Source organism: Dipteris shenzhenensis, chromosome 16 (genome assembly GCF_047967505.1).
Source record: "Dipteris shenzhenensis isolate YYH24624 ecotype China chromosome 16, Dip_SZ_1.0, whole genome shotgun sequence".
NCBI classification, from domain to species: domain Eukaryota; kingdom Viridiplantae; phylum Streptophyta; class Polypodiopsida; order Gleicheniales; family Dipteridaceae; genus Dipteris; species Dipteris shenzhenensis.
The window spans coordinates 1,304,360-1,318,696 of record NC_141611.1 but is presented as its reverse complement, the minus strand read 5'-3'; the positions used below and the strand labels follow the sequence as shown (position 1 = coordinate 1,318,696).

The following is a 14,337-nucleotide window of genomic DNA, read 5'->3' as shown; positions in this document are numbered from 1 at the left end:
TTGGTAATCTCTGCCACCCCATGTTCTTGACCTTCTTCACATATTTGAAAACCCTTCGTAGTGCTCTCAGTTCAATGGGCCTTGTACCAGTCTCAATAAGCATGATTGAGTACGGTGTAGTAATTTTGACTCCTAGATGCCGTCTTAGAAATGATTTCTGTATTTTTTCAATATCATTCCATTTTGATGCTGAGATGCTTCCTCCCCATACTTCTACTGCATATAGCACTGTTTGCACCACATATGCATCAAATAGAATCCGTTTGATGCTCCATCTCTTAGTGTCACTATTTCTGCAGTCATTTTCAAAATGATAATACTTTCCCCACCCAGCATCTATCCTTCTATGGACACAATCATTCCATCTATGATTTGCTGGCACATCTATTCCCAAGTATTTGAATGTGTTTACCCTCTCAATTTCCTGCTCATTGAACATAATACTTGGGGTGTTTGCAGGCTGCTTTGTTTTTACTATCATCATTTTAGTTTTGGTGACATTTACCATGAGTCCACTCTCTGCACAGAGCTTGTGTAGAATGGGCATCATCCTCTGCATACTTTCTGCTGTGTATGAGAAAAAGACAACATCATCTGCATATAACAACAGTAGTACGGTGTATGCACATATTTCAGGGCCCTCTAGCTGCTGCTCTTGCATCATTTCTTTGACCAACTCCTCCAATCTGTCAATACATAGTCCAAATAATGTTGGTGACAAAGGGCAACCCTGTTTAACCCCCATATTACTGTGGAATGTATTTGACAATCCGTTTCTGCCTTTGAGTTGGCAAGTTACCCTCTCATACAATCTGAAAACTGCTGTTTTTAAGTGGTTTGGCACTCTTAATTGGTCCATTCTTTCCCCCAACTTGTTTCTAGGCACTGTGTCAAATGCCTTCTTGAAATCTATGAAGCAACAATAGAGAGGCTTTCCTTGCAACCGGCTCTCTTCCATTAGAACCCGTAGTGTGACCAAGTGATCCACAGTGCTATGGTTTCTTCGAAAACCAGCTTGTCCGATGGCCCTCTTACCATTTAGTTCTGCCCATATACTAAGTTCTGTCTCAATGATTGTGCCAAAGAGCTTGGCCATGGTGGATCCCACCATGATGGTTCTATAATTGGAAAGCTGGTTACGATCTCCACCTTTATATATTGGTTTTATCCAATTTTCTTGCCACTCTGGGGGGAAGCCATTGGCAATTGCATCATTAAGCAAAGAGACTAGGCATATTCGTGTGTAGTCCCCTGTCCATTTTAGTAGCTCAGCCTTTATATGCAATGTATCATCTGCTTTTCCATTGGCCATTTTCTTCAAGCCCTCATTCACATCGTCCAAAGAGAAAATATGTGGGTTATTGTAGTGAGCTATGTCTGTGAATATAGGTAAGGCATGTGGATGGGTGTAAAGTTGCTTGGCATATTGGAGCATTTCCTCATCTGTGAAGTCTCCCATGATTTCTTTTGATCTCCCTTTAGTTTGTCTCCATGTTCCTCTCGGGTTCTTAGCAAAATCAATGGCATCTTGCCACTCTTTGTCTAACTGATATTTCCTCTTTTTTCTCCGAGTAAGTGCATGGAAGTGCTTTTCAGCCTCTTTACGTTGCAAGTCATTTGGCATCTGTTTAATTTTCAGCCTGACTTTTATGCATTCACCATCAAACCATTTGTTTTGTGGTAAACCCTTTGTGCTTACTCTCTTGATCTTTTTCTGTCCCATGACTGTATGTGCAGCTGAGAGTAAAGCCTGTTTCATTTCACTCCAGTTCAGCCTGCAAACATTCTTAATAAGAGCATCAGTGGTGTCAGCATACTCCTCCCTCTTGTCTATGTCCATCCGAAAAGACCAATTCTTTGCTGCCTGGGCTGTAGTTTCTGCCGAATGAGGTATGTGCATTTTGAGATAAAGGGGGGTATGATCTGATTCTGGATATTTTGGGCCAATTATATAATCATGTACCAAATGTACTGCATCTAGTGAAATTAAGGCGTAGTCTATCACACTTGACCCTCCACTAGCTGGGAAACATGTTGGAACTTTTGTATGTGGAAAGAGGCCTGATCCATTCAGCACTATCATATTAAGCCCATTCACTAGGCTTGTCAATGCCTCTCCATGTGCATTTACTTCCTTGTCCTCCGAGTATCTCTGCCACTTGGGGTCTATCTCAATTTCTTTATCTTTGTCATATTCATGTCCTGTAAGTGACTGAAACTGGGTGTCCCCAATGCGTGCATTCATGTCTCCTAGAATCAATACTCTCCCCTTGGAATTAAATTCCACCAAATCTGAGCATAAGTCTCCGTATGGATCTGATGCATCTCTATCATATCGTTGATAGTATGTTGACCCCGAGTGCGGTATGTAGCATCCAACTATGAAAATTGGTAGGGGCTCTGCTTTCACCATGATCCAGATGAATCGTTTGTAAGGGTCATCTTTGCATATGCTAATACTATCTTGTAAGTGTTCTTTGTATAAGCATGCAACTCCTCCTTGCCCTCTTGTACCAGTGTGTGTTTGGCATATCGAATGTATTATGTATCCATTGATTGGAGGTAGTCTATGCGTATCCCTCTCCCATGTCTCTGCAAGAAAGACTACATCTGCATCCTCAAGCACATCATTAAGCCCTGCTCCCTTCTGCCAGGGGAAACCTCTGCAGTTCCAAAACATTACTTTGAGTTCTTTCTGGGTCCCATGAGCCGCGTGTCCCTAGAGGGTGGTGTCCTCTTTTGCCTCTTGTCTCTTCTTGCGTGCTTGATTATGAGTGTCCAAAATTGATTGTGTCCAAAATTGATTAGAGAGAGAGAGAGAGAGAGAGAGAGAGAGAGAGAGAGGGGGGGGGTTGTCCAAACTTGATTATGAGTGTCCAAAATTGATTGTGTCCAAATTTGATTGAGAGGATGCAAAAATGTTAGTAGGGGGAAGGCCACTCTAAAAATGTCACCCTCTAGGAGTAATGGAAAAGGAGGGGAGAGAGAGAGAGAGAGAGAGAGAGAATTGGCGGGACTTAAGTGTTGTACACGTGTCAGACGGCACGTGTTCCCATTACGGACCCAATTTCCCAACGTTGTGAAAATACCGTTGACCGTTAGTATTCGACTCCCGTCCATCGCCCACGCCTCCCTTTGCCCTGCATTTGGGGCTTCATAACGAAGGACGGCAATCACCCACAAACGCTTTTGCTGCGCACAAGTTCTAAGAAACTTGCTCCAGGGGATTTCAAATAACGTCTTCTTATGTCCTCCGAGGGCTCTGCCCATCCAAAACCATCCATGCTTTTCTTCTGCTTGAGTAAGTTACAGAACAGAGCTTTGACAATTATTGCAAGGCGGAGCTTCGTAAGATGGAGAGAAGGTTTCTCTGTTTAGTGCTCGAGATAAGGTGGAAACAGAGTGGGGGAGAGGCAAAGTACTGCTAAATAAACATCAGACGTTGAATGCAATTTTTTGCCATCAATCTTAAAAGCGAAGGCGTTAACTTACGGACAAAATGAACATACCCTAGGGTTGAAACAAAAATGTTCCGACACTCAAATACTGCTTAGGCACTAAAAACGTAAAAAGCAATCTACAAATCACATGAATAAAACTCCAGATCTCGCATAAAGGAGGAGCGCTTTGGACAACCAACTTTCCTACTGTACCTAATCGCTGAGAGTGACTCAAAACTATCGATAACTGGAAAAATCCTTACGGTTGGACTCGCAACTCATCCATACGGAATCATTTGCGAATTGCCAATGGAACAAACCTATAGGGTATTGGAAAACAAGAACTTGTGCGTAAGCCTTCAAAAGAAGCAATTGTTCACACCTGAAGGACCCAACTCGTTTCTTAATAACTGGTATAATCGATTAAGCTTAGAAATGGAGGCCCACATGGCAAATTGAAATTCCAAGGCTAACACGTTCCTACGTGAGCACACAGTGACAACTAAGTTGTACCATCTTTCCACGTAAAGTAATCATTATCATGAATCTCTAAGAGAAACCAATATAGTAAGACATTTTTCCTACCGAGTTTTCAAAAGATCAACGCTACCAAAATTCAAGAAGCCTTATCATTTCCAGCAAGCAAGGAGTTCACAATTGTGTGGGCCTTAGTGGCCTTTAGCAAATAAGCTACCCTTAAGGATCTAGACTAACAAGTATTTGGCAATGCTATGACTTTTTGGCACTAGAAATGCAACTCTCTCCTTCAGTCTCCACCATGTCTTTATGGCATTAGAAGACCACCCTAACATGTCTATGTTAACATGATATAGAAGACTCTTATTAGATTACAAAGGGCTAATTTGTTGAGGCTATTTTTTTACTGCTAAAGGATATTTACAAGGTTACAAAACCATGTTTTTGGCATAAGAACTTAAATGCCACATTATCAAGTAAGACTAAGTTTTGGAGGTACTAATATTAAGGACTGCATTTCAACACACAATAGCAACTAATTGATAAAAGACGTTTAACTATCTTGTAAAAATGATTTCTTCAATGTATAGATGATATTAAAAAATGATATAATCTATTACACTTAACACACATTTAAACAACAAAGAAGCGTTCAATATTTGGAAAACGTTTAAAGAAGATGGAATTAAGAAAAGTTTTTGATTTGCAATATGTATTCACGATGATGCTTAAAATTGTTTGAGCCATACCAATAATCATTTGGCATACTTGTGCTTGGCGTCGGATCTTTGTCTTGTACCACCATCTCTGCCCATCGATAGGGACAATTTGTCTCCCTGTTTTACCAAACACCTATTTAAATAATACACTAAAGCTACAAGTAAATTGTCTCTTCACCAATTGTAAATTCAAACAACAATGTGAGACAAGGGGTTGTAGGATTATATCTATTACTCCTTTTAATGGTAGTTGGCATTGGAATGCACGTTATAGAGAAAACTAGGATACAACTTATTGCTTGGACTTATAGTTTAAGTTACATTGTGTTCATTTTTAAAAAGGCTTGATGCAAATATGGTCTTTTGTAGATTCTCCTAATCAAAAAAATGCTCCCATGGATCAAACGCTCTGCTACTTTGACATGAAACAGTACTACAGCTTGAACACCTCGGTTCATTCACAACCAATTTGGTACACTTACCTCCCATATGTTAGGTCAACGACAAAACCATAAGCAATTCATGTGTTGTGTGTGACGCAAATAGCTGTTTGAGGGTGGGCAAAGATACAATTTCACTATATCCCCACTCAATGATGTTAAGAGACACTATACACCCTCAATCTGAAAGTACAAAATGGGATATTCTCTTCTGTTATGTGTGCACCATATTTTTTTCATACTACTGATTGCCTGGCTTTATAGAGTTAAGTTACATTATGTTCATCTTTAAAACGATTTGATGCAAAGATGGTCTTTTGTTCTGTTGAGATTCTCTAAATCAGAAAAATGCTCCAACAACCAATTTTAAATACACTTACCTCCCATATGTTAGGTCAATAACAAAACCATAAGCAATTCATGTGTTACGTGAGATACAAATAGCACTAATAACTTCCATTTACATTTGCACAAACATATTGAGGGTGAGTAAAGATACAATTTCAGTACATGCCCCCTCTTGAGGTTGAAGAGAGATATTATACACCGTTCATAGACATCAATTCCAACACCACCACAACCAAAAAACCATTTTCGCCCCATCGAAATCTTCGCCCTCCATATTGATGCGAAGAATGTTCAAGTACTTGAGGTGCATGCCCTATGAAAAGTTCCTCTTAAATTATCAATTGTGTCAGCAACATTATCCTCCTGACGCAATCAAGAGAATATGAAAACCTTACCGTGAGTCTCACTCTTCATAAGATGCAATGTTTGTGAATCATGGTAATCCTTTCTTTATTCTTCTTTGCATCTTTGCCGTTACTCGGGTTATTTGCGGACTAGAAAACATGTTCTTAAAGTGGATGACAGTTGCATGCTGCCTCCGTATTATTGGTTTTACATGTGCACCAGAAAGTATTACTTAAATCAAAGTTTATGGGAGCCAACAAAGAAAAACTAAGGACACATAGCAAAACCAAGACTGAACTATAAGTGTGTTGCTTGCCGCTTAAATAACCAAGAGAAAGTTGTACCAGGACTTTATAAGGGAAACTGCACAAGGTCAGTAGAGAAAAGAAAATCCGTGTGCACAGAAATGCTAAGTGAACATGGTCTAATTTCTCACAAGCCTTCAAAGAAGGCACCACGGTCACTTCTAAGTGTTATTTCAACGTCTAAGGGACCTCTGCCACCCACCATGTAGAAGCCAGAAGTATATGCAGGAGGGCATCGTATTCATGACATTATGCCTCCCAAGTATCAAATAATATAGCAAAGGTTGCTGACTCATCTTAACATTTAGATAACATTTGTAAAAAAAAGGAAATTATTAGCCAAAGGCTGCACATACTGTTGTTCAAGCACGTGAAAAATGAAGATGTTCCCATAAAATGCCTCCACTGCAGGTAGTTCAGGGCCTGTGTTTGCCAAAGCACAAATGAAGAGGATAGAGTTACAACCGACCTTTATGCAAAGGAACTCCGTGTGAACTACACAACATACAAGCAGATACAGGTAGCTTAATTATGAAAGGGAACGCGAACGTCAATAGACGTACTACGCTCAAGAAAATAATGCCAACAGGAATTCTTGTAAGAAAGGTTGCAAATGAAAACATGATTAAGATTTAGCAGAAGATGTAACTGCTATCTCAAAAAGTTACCATAACAGAAAAGTTATGAAAAACATGAAGCAGAAGAAGTCTTGTTTATCATTGGAAATCAAACCAAACATGAGAAGGAGACCCATCAGTACTTCATATGAAAATCAAAGCTCTCAAGATAAGGAGGTGGAGATTCGCAGACAAAGAAAAAGATAAGGGGGACGGTTGACGGAAGCTGCCAGACAAACAGGTTGGAAGTCTCCTGCAAAACAAACTCATCACCCGAGATTCAGATGTGGCCTAACCTCTCCACACAATTACATACATCTCTTTTTTAAGAGGTCAAACATGGATTGGAGATGGTACGTCCCTATATTTTTGGGCTCCACTGTCACAGCAGAGTGGATCCCACCATTTTGAACATGAAACGTGAAGTTTGACCTTAACAATCTGAAGAAAATCTTTACATGCTTCTATGTCGAAAGCCATCAGCAACAAATGTAGTGACGTGGTGGAATCTGGCCAGAAACCTGTACAATTTTGAGGTTCTCATTCAATAGTCCAATCATGGAACCTTACAAAACTGCTGGCCAGTAGTATCAGACTGAATGACTAGGCCTGAGTTAAGATGTGAAATCCTTCTAAATGTACACATTGAGATGACTGCTGGAAATATACAATAATGAGGCACCCACCTTCTGGCAAACAATGAAACATATAATTCACTTGAGATCAATATCAACCAGTTCTGGATTCCCCCTTTCATTCTCATTATCAAGCAACTCCATTCCTAGCTGACCTTTGTCTCCAGCTCCAAATGCATAAAGCCTTCCAGAATCTGTGAGAGCAAGTGTATGGGCATTACATGTCTCTGTGTTTGTTAGACTGATCTGCACAACCCGTTCTTGTCTCTCCTTTAAGGACAAGACCAATTCAGGAGATAGCAGGTTTTCATGGCGATGAGCCTGCAAAGAAAGAAGGCATCATTTACCATTCCAATTATTGATAAAGGAGAAGCATATGCAGGGTTGGGGGGAGCATGTTGAGAGAGAGAGAAAGAGAGAGAGAGATCATCAAACAACCAAAATGGTCCATGAGACCCTCAGCTAATGCAGCAACAGATGTGCCAGCAGACAGCCTAGTGCTCTCCAATGTGTGTGTGTGTGTGTGTGTGTGTGTGTGTGTGTGAGGTGTGTGCGTGCATGCGTGTGTTGTGCGTGCGTGCATCTGTGCGTGCGTATGTGTGCGCACGCGCATGCGTGCGACAGAGAAAGTGCTTTTGCCTCCACCATGGCTTTCTCAATCAGCTTGGGCGAATGAATCGCACTGAAAAGTGATGGTGGAAGAGATTGAGACAGATTTGGAATTGAAAATCCCACTCCGACAACAGGTCTTCTTGTGGCGAGCCTTCTTGGGAGTTCTTCCATCTGGGCAACTTTTGGCATGCAAGAATATTGCTCTGGCTGTTTGTCACAGATCTTTGGCTACACGGGAGTCTGTGCCTCATCTTCTTTGGCATCGCTCCCATACTCCTGATTTTTTAAGCTTCCTGGGGCAGCGTTTGCGAACTCAACTTCCAACTACTACCTTTGGAAAGTTCTTCTGGATCTTCGAGATACACCCACCTAGACAAGATTTTGATTTATTTTTTGTTTGGGTTTGCTACTGGGCACTCTGGCTCTATGGAAGGAAAGAAATCATAGTGTCTTTGGTGATCCTACTTTTTCACTTTTCTCTTTCGTCAGGCACTCACTGCAGCAATCTTTCTATGGTTGCTTGCAAACTAAGTACGTAGATCATGATGTCTATTTGTCTTATATTGAGATCTTCTCGTGACATATCCCATTTTGGGATAGTGATTCTGTAATATAAAGCAACAAAAATTTTCACCCAAAAAAAAAGAGAGTGCGCGAGTGTGTGTGTGTGTGTGTGTGTGTAATAGAGAGAGAGAGAGAGACAGAGATTGCATATTTACACTCTCGTGAGAATATTAACTAAAAATAACCAAAGGCTACTGCCACGACAGTTTTTCCAACAAGAAGAGTTGTTCAATTGACCCATCCTTTCTGACACAGAAAACGCCACAATGGGCTCTATCAAGAGACGTATTACATGGACCTGTCAAGCCGATTTCCTGGGCATCCAAGCACTCCCAACAAAAACACACATGCACAGCCTCTCCATGGGAATGTGCTCCCTCAAATCCTAATATTAGATCTATACACCAGTGGTGTCTTTTCCCCTTTGTTAGGGCAAATCTATCCATATTGCAGCCATAGTGATGCCCAATGGTGGATCATAGACTGAAGATGTCTTCTATATGTGAGGTTGCATAGAAGGTCTCGGGCTACCACACAAGCTAAAGCACATGCTTCTCCTGCTGTGCAGATCCACATGTTTCTCTCAATGCCTTAAAACTAGTGCCAAGATGCCATACAAGCTGAAGCACCTACTGCGACTGCTGTCTACACCACTCGTGTGGTCTTGATACTGTTTGAAGCAATCGTCCAGCCTTGTGTGGTGAGAAAATTGCTTCTTGACTTACATGAGCAAATGACTTGGTTGGGCTGAAATATAACCACACAGAAGGATGGGCCTAAAAGAGAGAACCAAAAAGACTGCAAAATAGGTGCAATTTAAAGCAGGTCTTTAATAAGCATGGGACTGTGGAGATGAAGGGAAAAAGGCAGGACAGAGAGAGCAGACTGACAAGAATGCGAACATGGGTATGGGGGTGCGTGCATGTATGGTGCACATGTGTGTGTGTGGGCACTTGCATGGGGGAGCCCATGTGTGTGCGAGGAGAGAGAGAGAGAGAGAGAGAGAGAGAGAATAGCTCACTTTCAAATGGCCCAGACACGCCCCACCACATCCAAAGGAATATACATCTCCATTGTCTGCCACAACTAAAGTCGTGTAATTACCAGTAGCCACATGAACTGCTCTCACGCCCATTAATGCATCTACCACTTTGGGCAGTCTTTCACACTCTTCATTCCCATGACCCAAGCATCCATACCGTCCCCATCCCCAAGTGCACAGACGGCCATCCTGGCCAATCACTGCAGCATGCCATTCTCCAGCTGCTACAGCGATTGGTTTGAGCTGCAACTGCTGGAAATGCTCAATCATGCGGGGATAGAACTCATCCTCCCTTGTTCCATGCCCAAGCTTTCCTCCAAGTCCACAACCTACAGAATATACAGACCTGCACACATTCCAAAGCAGCCATAAGAAGCTTCATGAGACTAACCAACAACTATCCAGCACAAAATTAGAGGAAAATGTGCTGACATAGAGGTTTTAAAGACACTTACATGCCATCGGGTTGACAGGCAAGTGCAAGCAAATAGCAGTAGCCAGCTGCAATTTGTACCACAGGGATGTGCTCCAATGCACCTTTCAGCAAATGTGGTTTCTGATCCTGAGGATCCGTTCCATGGCCAAGCTTAGCATCTGCTCCCCAAGAGAATGTGTAAACTCTGCCTTCTCTGGATAGCACAGCAGTAAAATAATATCCAATTGCTGTTTGCACAACAAAAATGCCATCAAGGGAGTCTACAAGTCGTGGAGTGCTTATATTTTTTGACACAGAGCCTCCATGCTCTGATTCACTAAAAGAATCCTTTCCAAATGCATATACTTGACCCAAATCCGTAACCAACATAGTGCGACCCACTCCTGCAGTAGCTTGAATAACTCGGATCCCATGCAGTGATCTGTAAGTTAGGGAATCAGTCTACTAATGAGAACCAGAGTGTGAGGAGCCAAAGCAAAATGCACTAGGCGATGGGTTGAATTCCCACGCATTGAGAGGTAAGAAACAATCAAGGAACCATGCAGCAGTTCACAACCAAAACAGTTATTCGAATTTGCTACTTCGAAAATAAGCACTAAAGTAATCCTGTAAAGCACTGCCACAAGAAACAGAGTAATAAATACTTGAAAACTTTGTGACAAGGCAGTGGTCACATGTTGACCCTGACTAGGAAATGTCAGACAAAGATGAAAAACAAAAATTCGTATATGTATTATGACCTCAGCAACCGCGGGCGCCATTCTTCCTCTAATGAACCATGACCGAGCTGCCCTGTCCTGTTTGACCCAAAGGTGAAAACTGCACCAGACTTTGTGACAACAATGCTGTGACCAGGACCAGCAACGACCTGACACTTTTCACGTCTGAAGCAGAATTCACTGGCTTTCAAAAACCTCAAAACCAATTTCCAAGATCCTCCACAACGCTGTTTCAAAGCTTCCCTTTCTACCTCATTCATTGGTTTGAACACTGCCCGAGTTTGACACATATCCAAGGCCGCGAGCTCGGCAAGAGACAAGCTCAAATCAGGCAAAAAGTTTGCAGGCGTCTTGAAGAATGAGCATGTGGCCTGCATGCAATTAAGAGACATAATGTTCAAGTGCTATAAAGAACAGAGGATGCATATTATTGGCTTTAAGAACTAAAGAACCTTGCCAGTAGAAAGAACATTCTATTCTAAATTAGACTGCACGCTCATCTGTGTTTGCACATGGTTAAACACTGCTGGCAGCTACCTCCAAACGAGCCAAATCTTCTGGGTCAAGGAAGCATGAACTTAGAACATGTAAAACAATAGAAGGATTTGCTGATAATGGGAATTCTCCATCGCAGGACTCTCCATAACAAATACGCTTCTGTCGTTGAAGGCTTTGCATTTGTGATACAGCAGGATGAGATTGATCAGTAGCATTGAAGTAGGGAAGTGCTGGTGCTGGCCACAGAGCTCCACTTGCCGCAGCATCCATAGTGTCTATAATTGGGTGCCACACGTGCAGTGTGGATTAAAATGAGATTTTACAAACTGCATGTGCTAAATGGCATCAGCGACTGAATCAAAGCAAGTAATCCAACAAACTCAATCTAGCATTATCCATTGAAGAATGCATTCAGCTAAGCTACAACTAGCACTTCATTTCCTTTAGAAGCCAAAAAACCAAGACTTTAATTTATTTGCCAGCTCATTCAAGTTTGCATTGGCAAATCTCTTTGGACCAAATTCGTTAGAAGCCACCCTCACCACCCTCAAAACACGCACCCATAAAACGATAGACTGATATGGATACGAATTCGGTTCCTGCAAAAACAGAAATCATGTGTCACCCATACAGCGATACCATGTATCTTATCATGCAGCAAACTGATTGCGAATATTCTAGGTTGGACGTCCACTTCTTCATGATCTATTGAGACAAGTTCAAGCATCCCTTTATAATGCGAGAATTCACGTGGAAGGTGTCCGTAATTACGAACTTGCAATCCTTGATGTACTCTATCAGTGAACATATTACAGCGTTCAGACATTCTAACTGATGTTTTGATTTAAAGATCATGGCCCTTCCAGTACCAGAGGCATGCAAGGCAAGCTACTATTGAAAGAGAACTACTACCGAACCTATGACGTGATTGCTCATTGCAAAAAAGTACAGACGAGTGAAAGCAAGCAGACCTCTCAAGCAAGTGAAAACTGTCTGGGAATCGATTAAAACTTCCACGCTTATGGCTTTCCGGAAGGTCAAAGACGCACAATGTTTCTAGCATCGTGGTAAAAAAGAACAAATAGAACAGTACGGAATTCATCTGTATGAATGTCAAGTGAGTACCCCAGTTGGTGTCCTTACAAATCCAAGAATCGTGATCTAGTCTCGGCGCGGTTTCCCCTGCAGCGTTATCCGAACAATCTGCCGGCTATCAAAACAGCAGAAGGCAGGAACATCAAAATGGACGCAAATTAACGGCCTTTCTCAGAAATAAAACAACCCCATTTTACATTTTTACAACCAAGCAAACTATGAAAAGATCGGTCCCCTTTTTTATTCCTAGTTTCGGAAAGCCGACGCATTTACATGTAAATATTTCAATCCCGACGGGGAAGATTACTGTATCCATTGTTAAACACGGAACATCCTGTAACTCACAGATCACAATGCCACCCACAAGCAATAGCAAGTACTTTACGACGAATGGAAAAGCTCCTCAAACACGGCAATTGCAGAGAAGATCGAACGGCAATCATGTAATTTGAAGGTCAACCACGGAACCGACAAAAACCACACGAAGAAGCGTCTCATTTAACACGGCAAAGGAAACCAAGTGGCAGCACATCTTAATAAACCCTCCATATCTTGCGCGAATTCGAGAACAAGGATTGTAGGAACAACAAAGGCAAACGCCTTTTTTCCTCAAAGTCTTTTACATAAATATAGATCAAAGGGCCGACAGTGTTGTTGTACATAATTACTAGATCGAGGGCCGACAGAACTCATCAATCTTCAGATTCAAAGATTGTCGAGTCTAAACACTAAGCAGATAGATGACAATTACAAAGGGTGGCCATAAGCACCCGAATCGCTCCAGGAGCCGACTGCTCTTCTTCTCTGTAGTCGGACCCAGAGAAAGGACAGAGACTACGCGAGTGCCCAGGCAGGCAGAATACAATCGAAAATCTAAAATACAAAAAGCCGACGCGAAGTGGACGGAGGGAGGGAGTATCGGGGAGAAGCCATGGGGAGGAAGAGCGAGTGAATCTGAAGAAGGTGTGGGGAGTGCAAGGACATGGAAGCAATCAGAGAAATGGAAGATGAATTGGGTCTTGGGGGCTAATTGGGTCGGCAATGGTGATGGAGGAAAGGCTGGCTATGAAGCAAAGAAAGCTAGTGGTATTACTCGAGCCTGATGAGGGCTTGCTGGACAAGTTGCTTCTCAACCCAAAGGTAAGAAGAGGCAATCAACAATGTGTGTGTCTACCCCGATTTAGATACTGGATACTCGTCTAATAAGGCCAACTTGGGTCTTATGTTTGGAATCAACTGAGCCAATAGATATCTGCCTTTGGGGTTGAGCTAACTATTAGATGTTTAAGGAGGTTGATTGTAAAGTAACAGAGTGGATTTTTCCCCTCTGATATTTGTATGTTAGGCTACAAAGCAGGAAGAGGCTGGGGTTATGGAATGGTTTGTGTGTGAGTGTGAGCACACATGTGGGCGTGGGCAGCAGCCTGCAAAAGCGTTCGCAGCTTTCTTGTGTGCTGGTGTGGTGTGCATTTCTTACTCACCACTCCTCGCGAGCATCGGGAATCCAACTGCCCTCCCGTGTGAAATTCCATGGACTAGCCTACTTCCCGGCCAGATTCCGGTGCGCCTCTGCCAATTAACTCCAACCGTAGGCCGCATTTACACTACAATTCTGCGCACATGTGGTCTCTCTTGGATTTTCTTGAGGAGAAGTGTGACGCCCTGACACTGTGCTCCAGAACCTTTCGCCCCCTTTTCTGCATAATGAGCTGAGAGCTCGCCTTATTTTACCCAAATATTTAATATTTATTTCCTTTTAGCCATTGAAGATGCCTGCACCTTGGCCAACTAGAAGACATTTGCGGGACCCCAGCCACCCATTCATTCATGGTCTTACTTTTAAACATACCAGAAAATGGGCAAGATGGGGTTGGCTGGTTGGGAGCTAGGTGAGGAGCTTCCGTGAATACAATGAGGGAGTAAAACCACATGGGGAAAGACAGGAGAGAGAGAGAGAGAGAGAGAGAGAGAGAGAGAGAGAGATTATTATGCAAATTTACGGGATTTTTGCCACATCATTAGTGAAGCTTGCTCTTGTCAAATTG

The 14,337-nt window shown here is 42.3% G+C and overlaps 2 protein-coding genes across 10 annotated transcripts; both read right to left on the bottom strand.

Moving 5' to 3' along the window:
* Positions 1-287: 287 nt before the first annotated feature.
* Positions 288-2,413, bottom strand: LOC147892375 (uncharacterized). The gene is made up of 2 exons (XM_087387356.1): positions 413-2,413; positions 288-293 (listed from the first exon to the last, which is right to left on the bottom strand). Exons 1-2 carry the CDS (start codon positions 2,411-2,413, stop codon positions 288-290), a joined length of 2,007 nt encoding a protein of 668 aa, XP_087243482.1.
* A 4,445-nt stretch (positions 2,414-6,858) lies between these two features.
* On the bottom strand, positions 6,859-13,883 carry LOC147892374 (ultraviolet-B receptor UVR8-like). 9 transcript variants are annotated; one of them, XM_087386945.1, is made up of 8 exons: positions 13,774-13,883; positions 12,323-12,407; positions 11,758-11,796; positions 11,237-11,472; positions 10,721-11,070; positions 10,000-10,401; positions 9,524-9,890; positions 6,859-7,647 (listed from the first exon to the last, which is right to left on the bottom strand). In XM_087386945.1, exons 1-8 carry the CDS (start codon positions 13,822-13,824, stop codon positions 7,405-7,407), a joined length of 1,773 nt encoding a protein of 590 aa, XP_087243071.1. In that variant the 5' UTR covers positions 13,825-13,883; the 3' UTR covers positions 6,859-7,404. The 9 variants fall into 9 exon arrangements, with proteins under 9 accessions (XP_087243071.1, XP_087243073.1, XP_087243074.1 ...); XM_087386947.1 differs by lacking the exon at positions 13,774-13,883 and adding an exon at positions 12,566-13,578; XM_087386948.1 differs by lacking the exon at positions 13,774-13,883 and adding an exon at positions 13,063-13,578.
* Between the last annotated feature and the right edge of the window lie 454 nt (positions 13,884-14,337).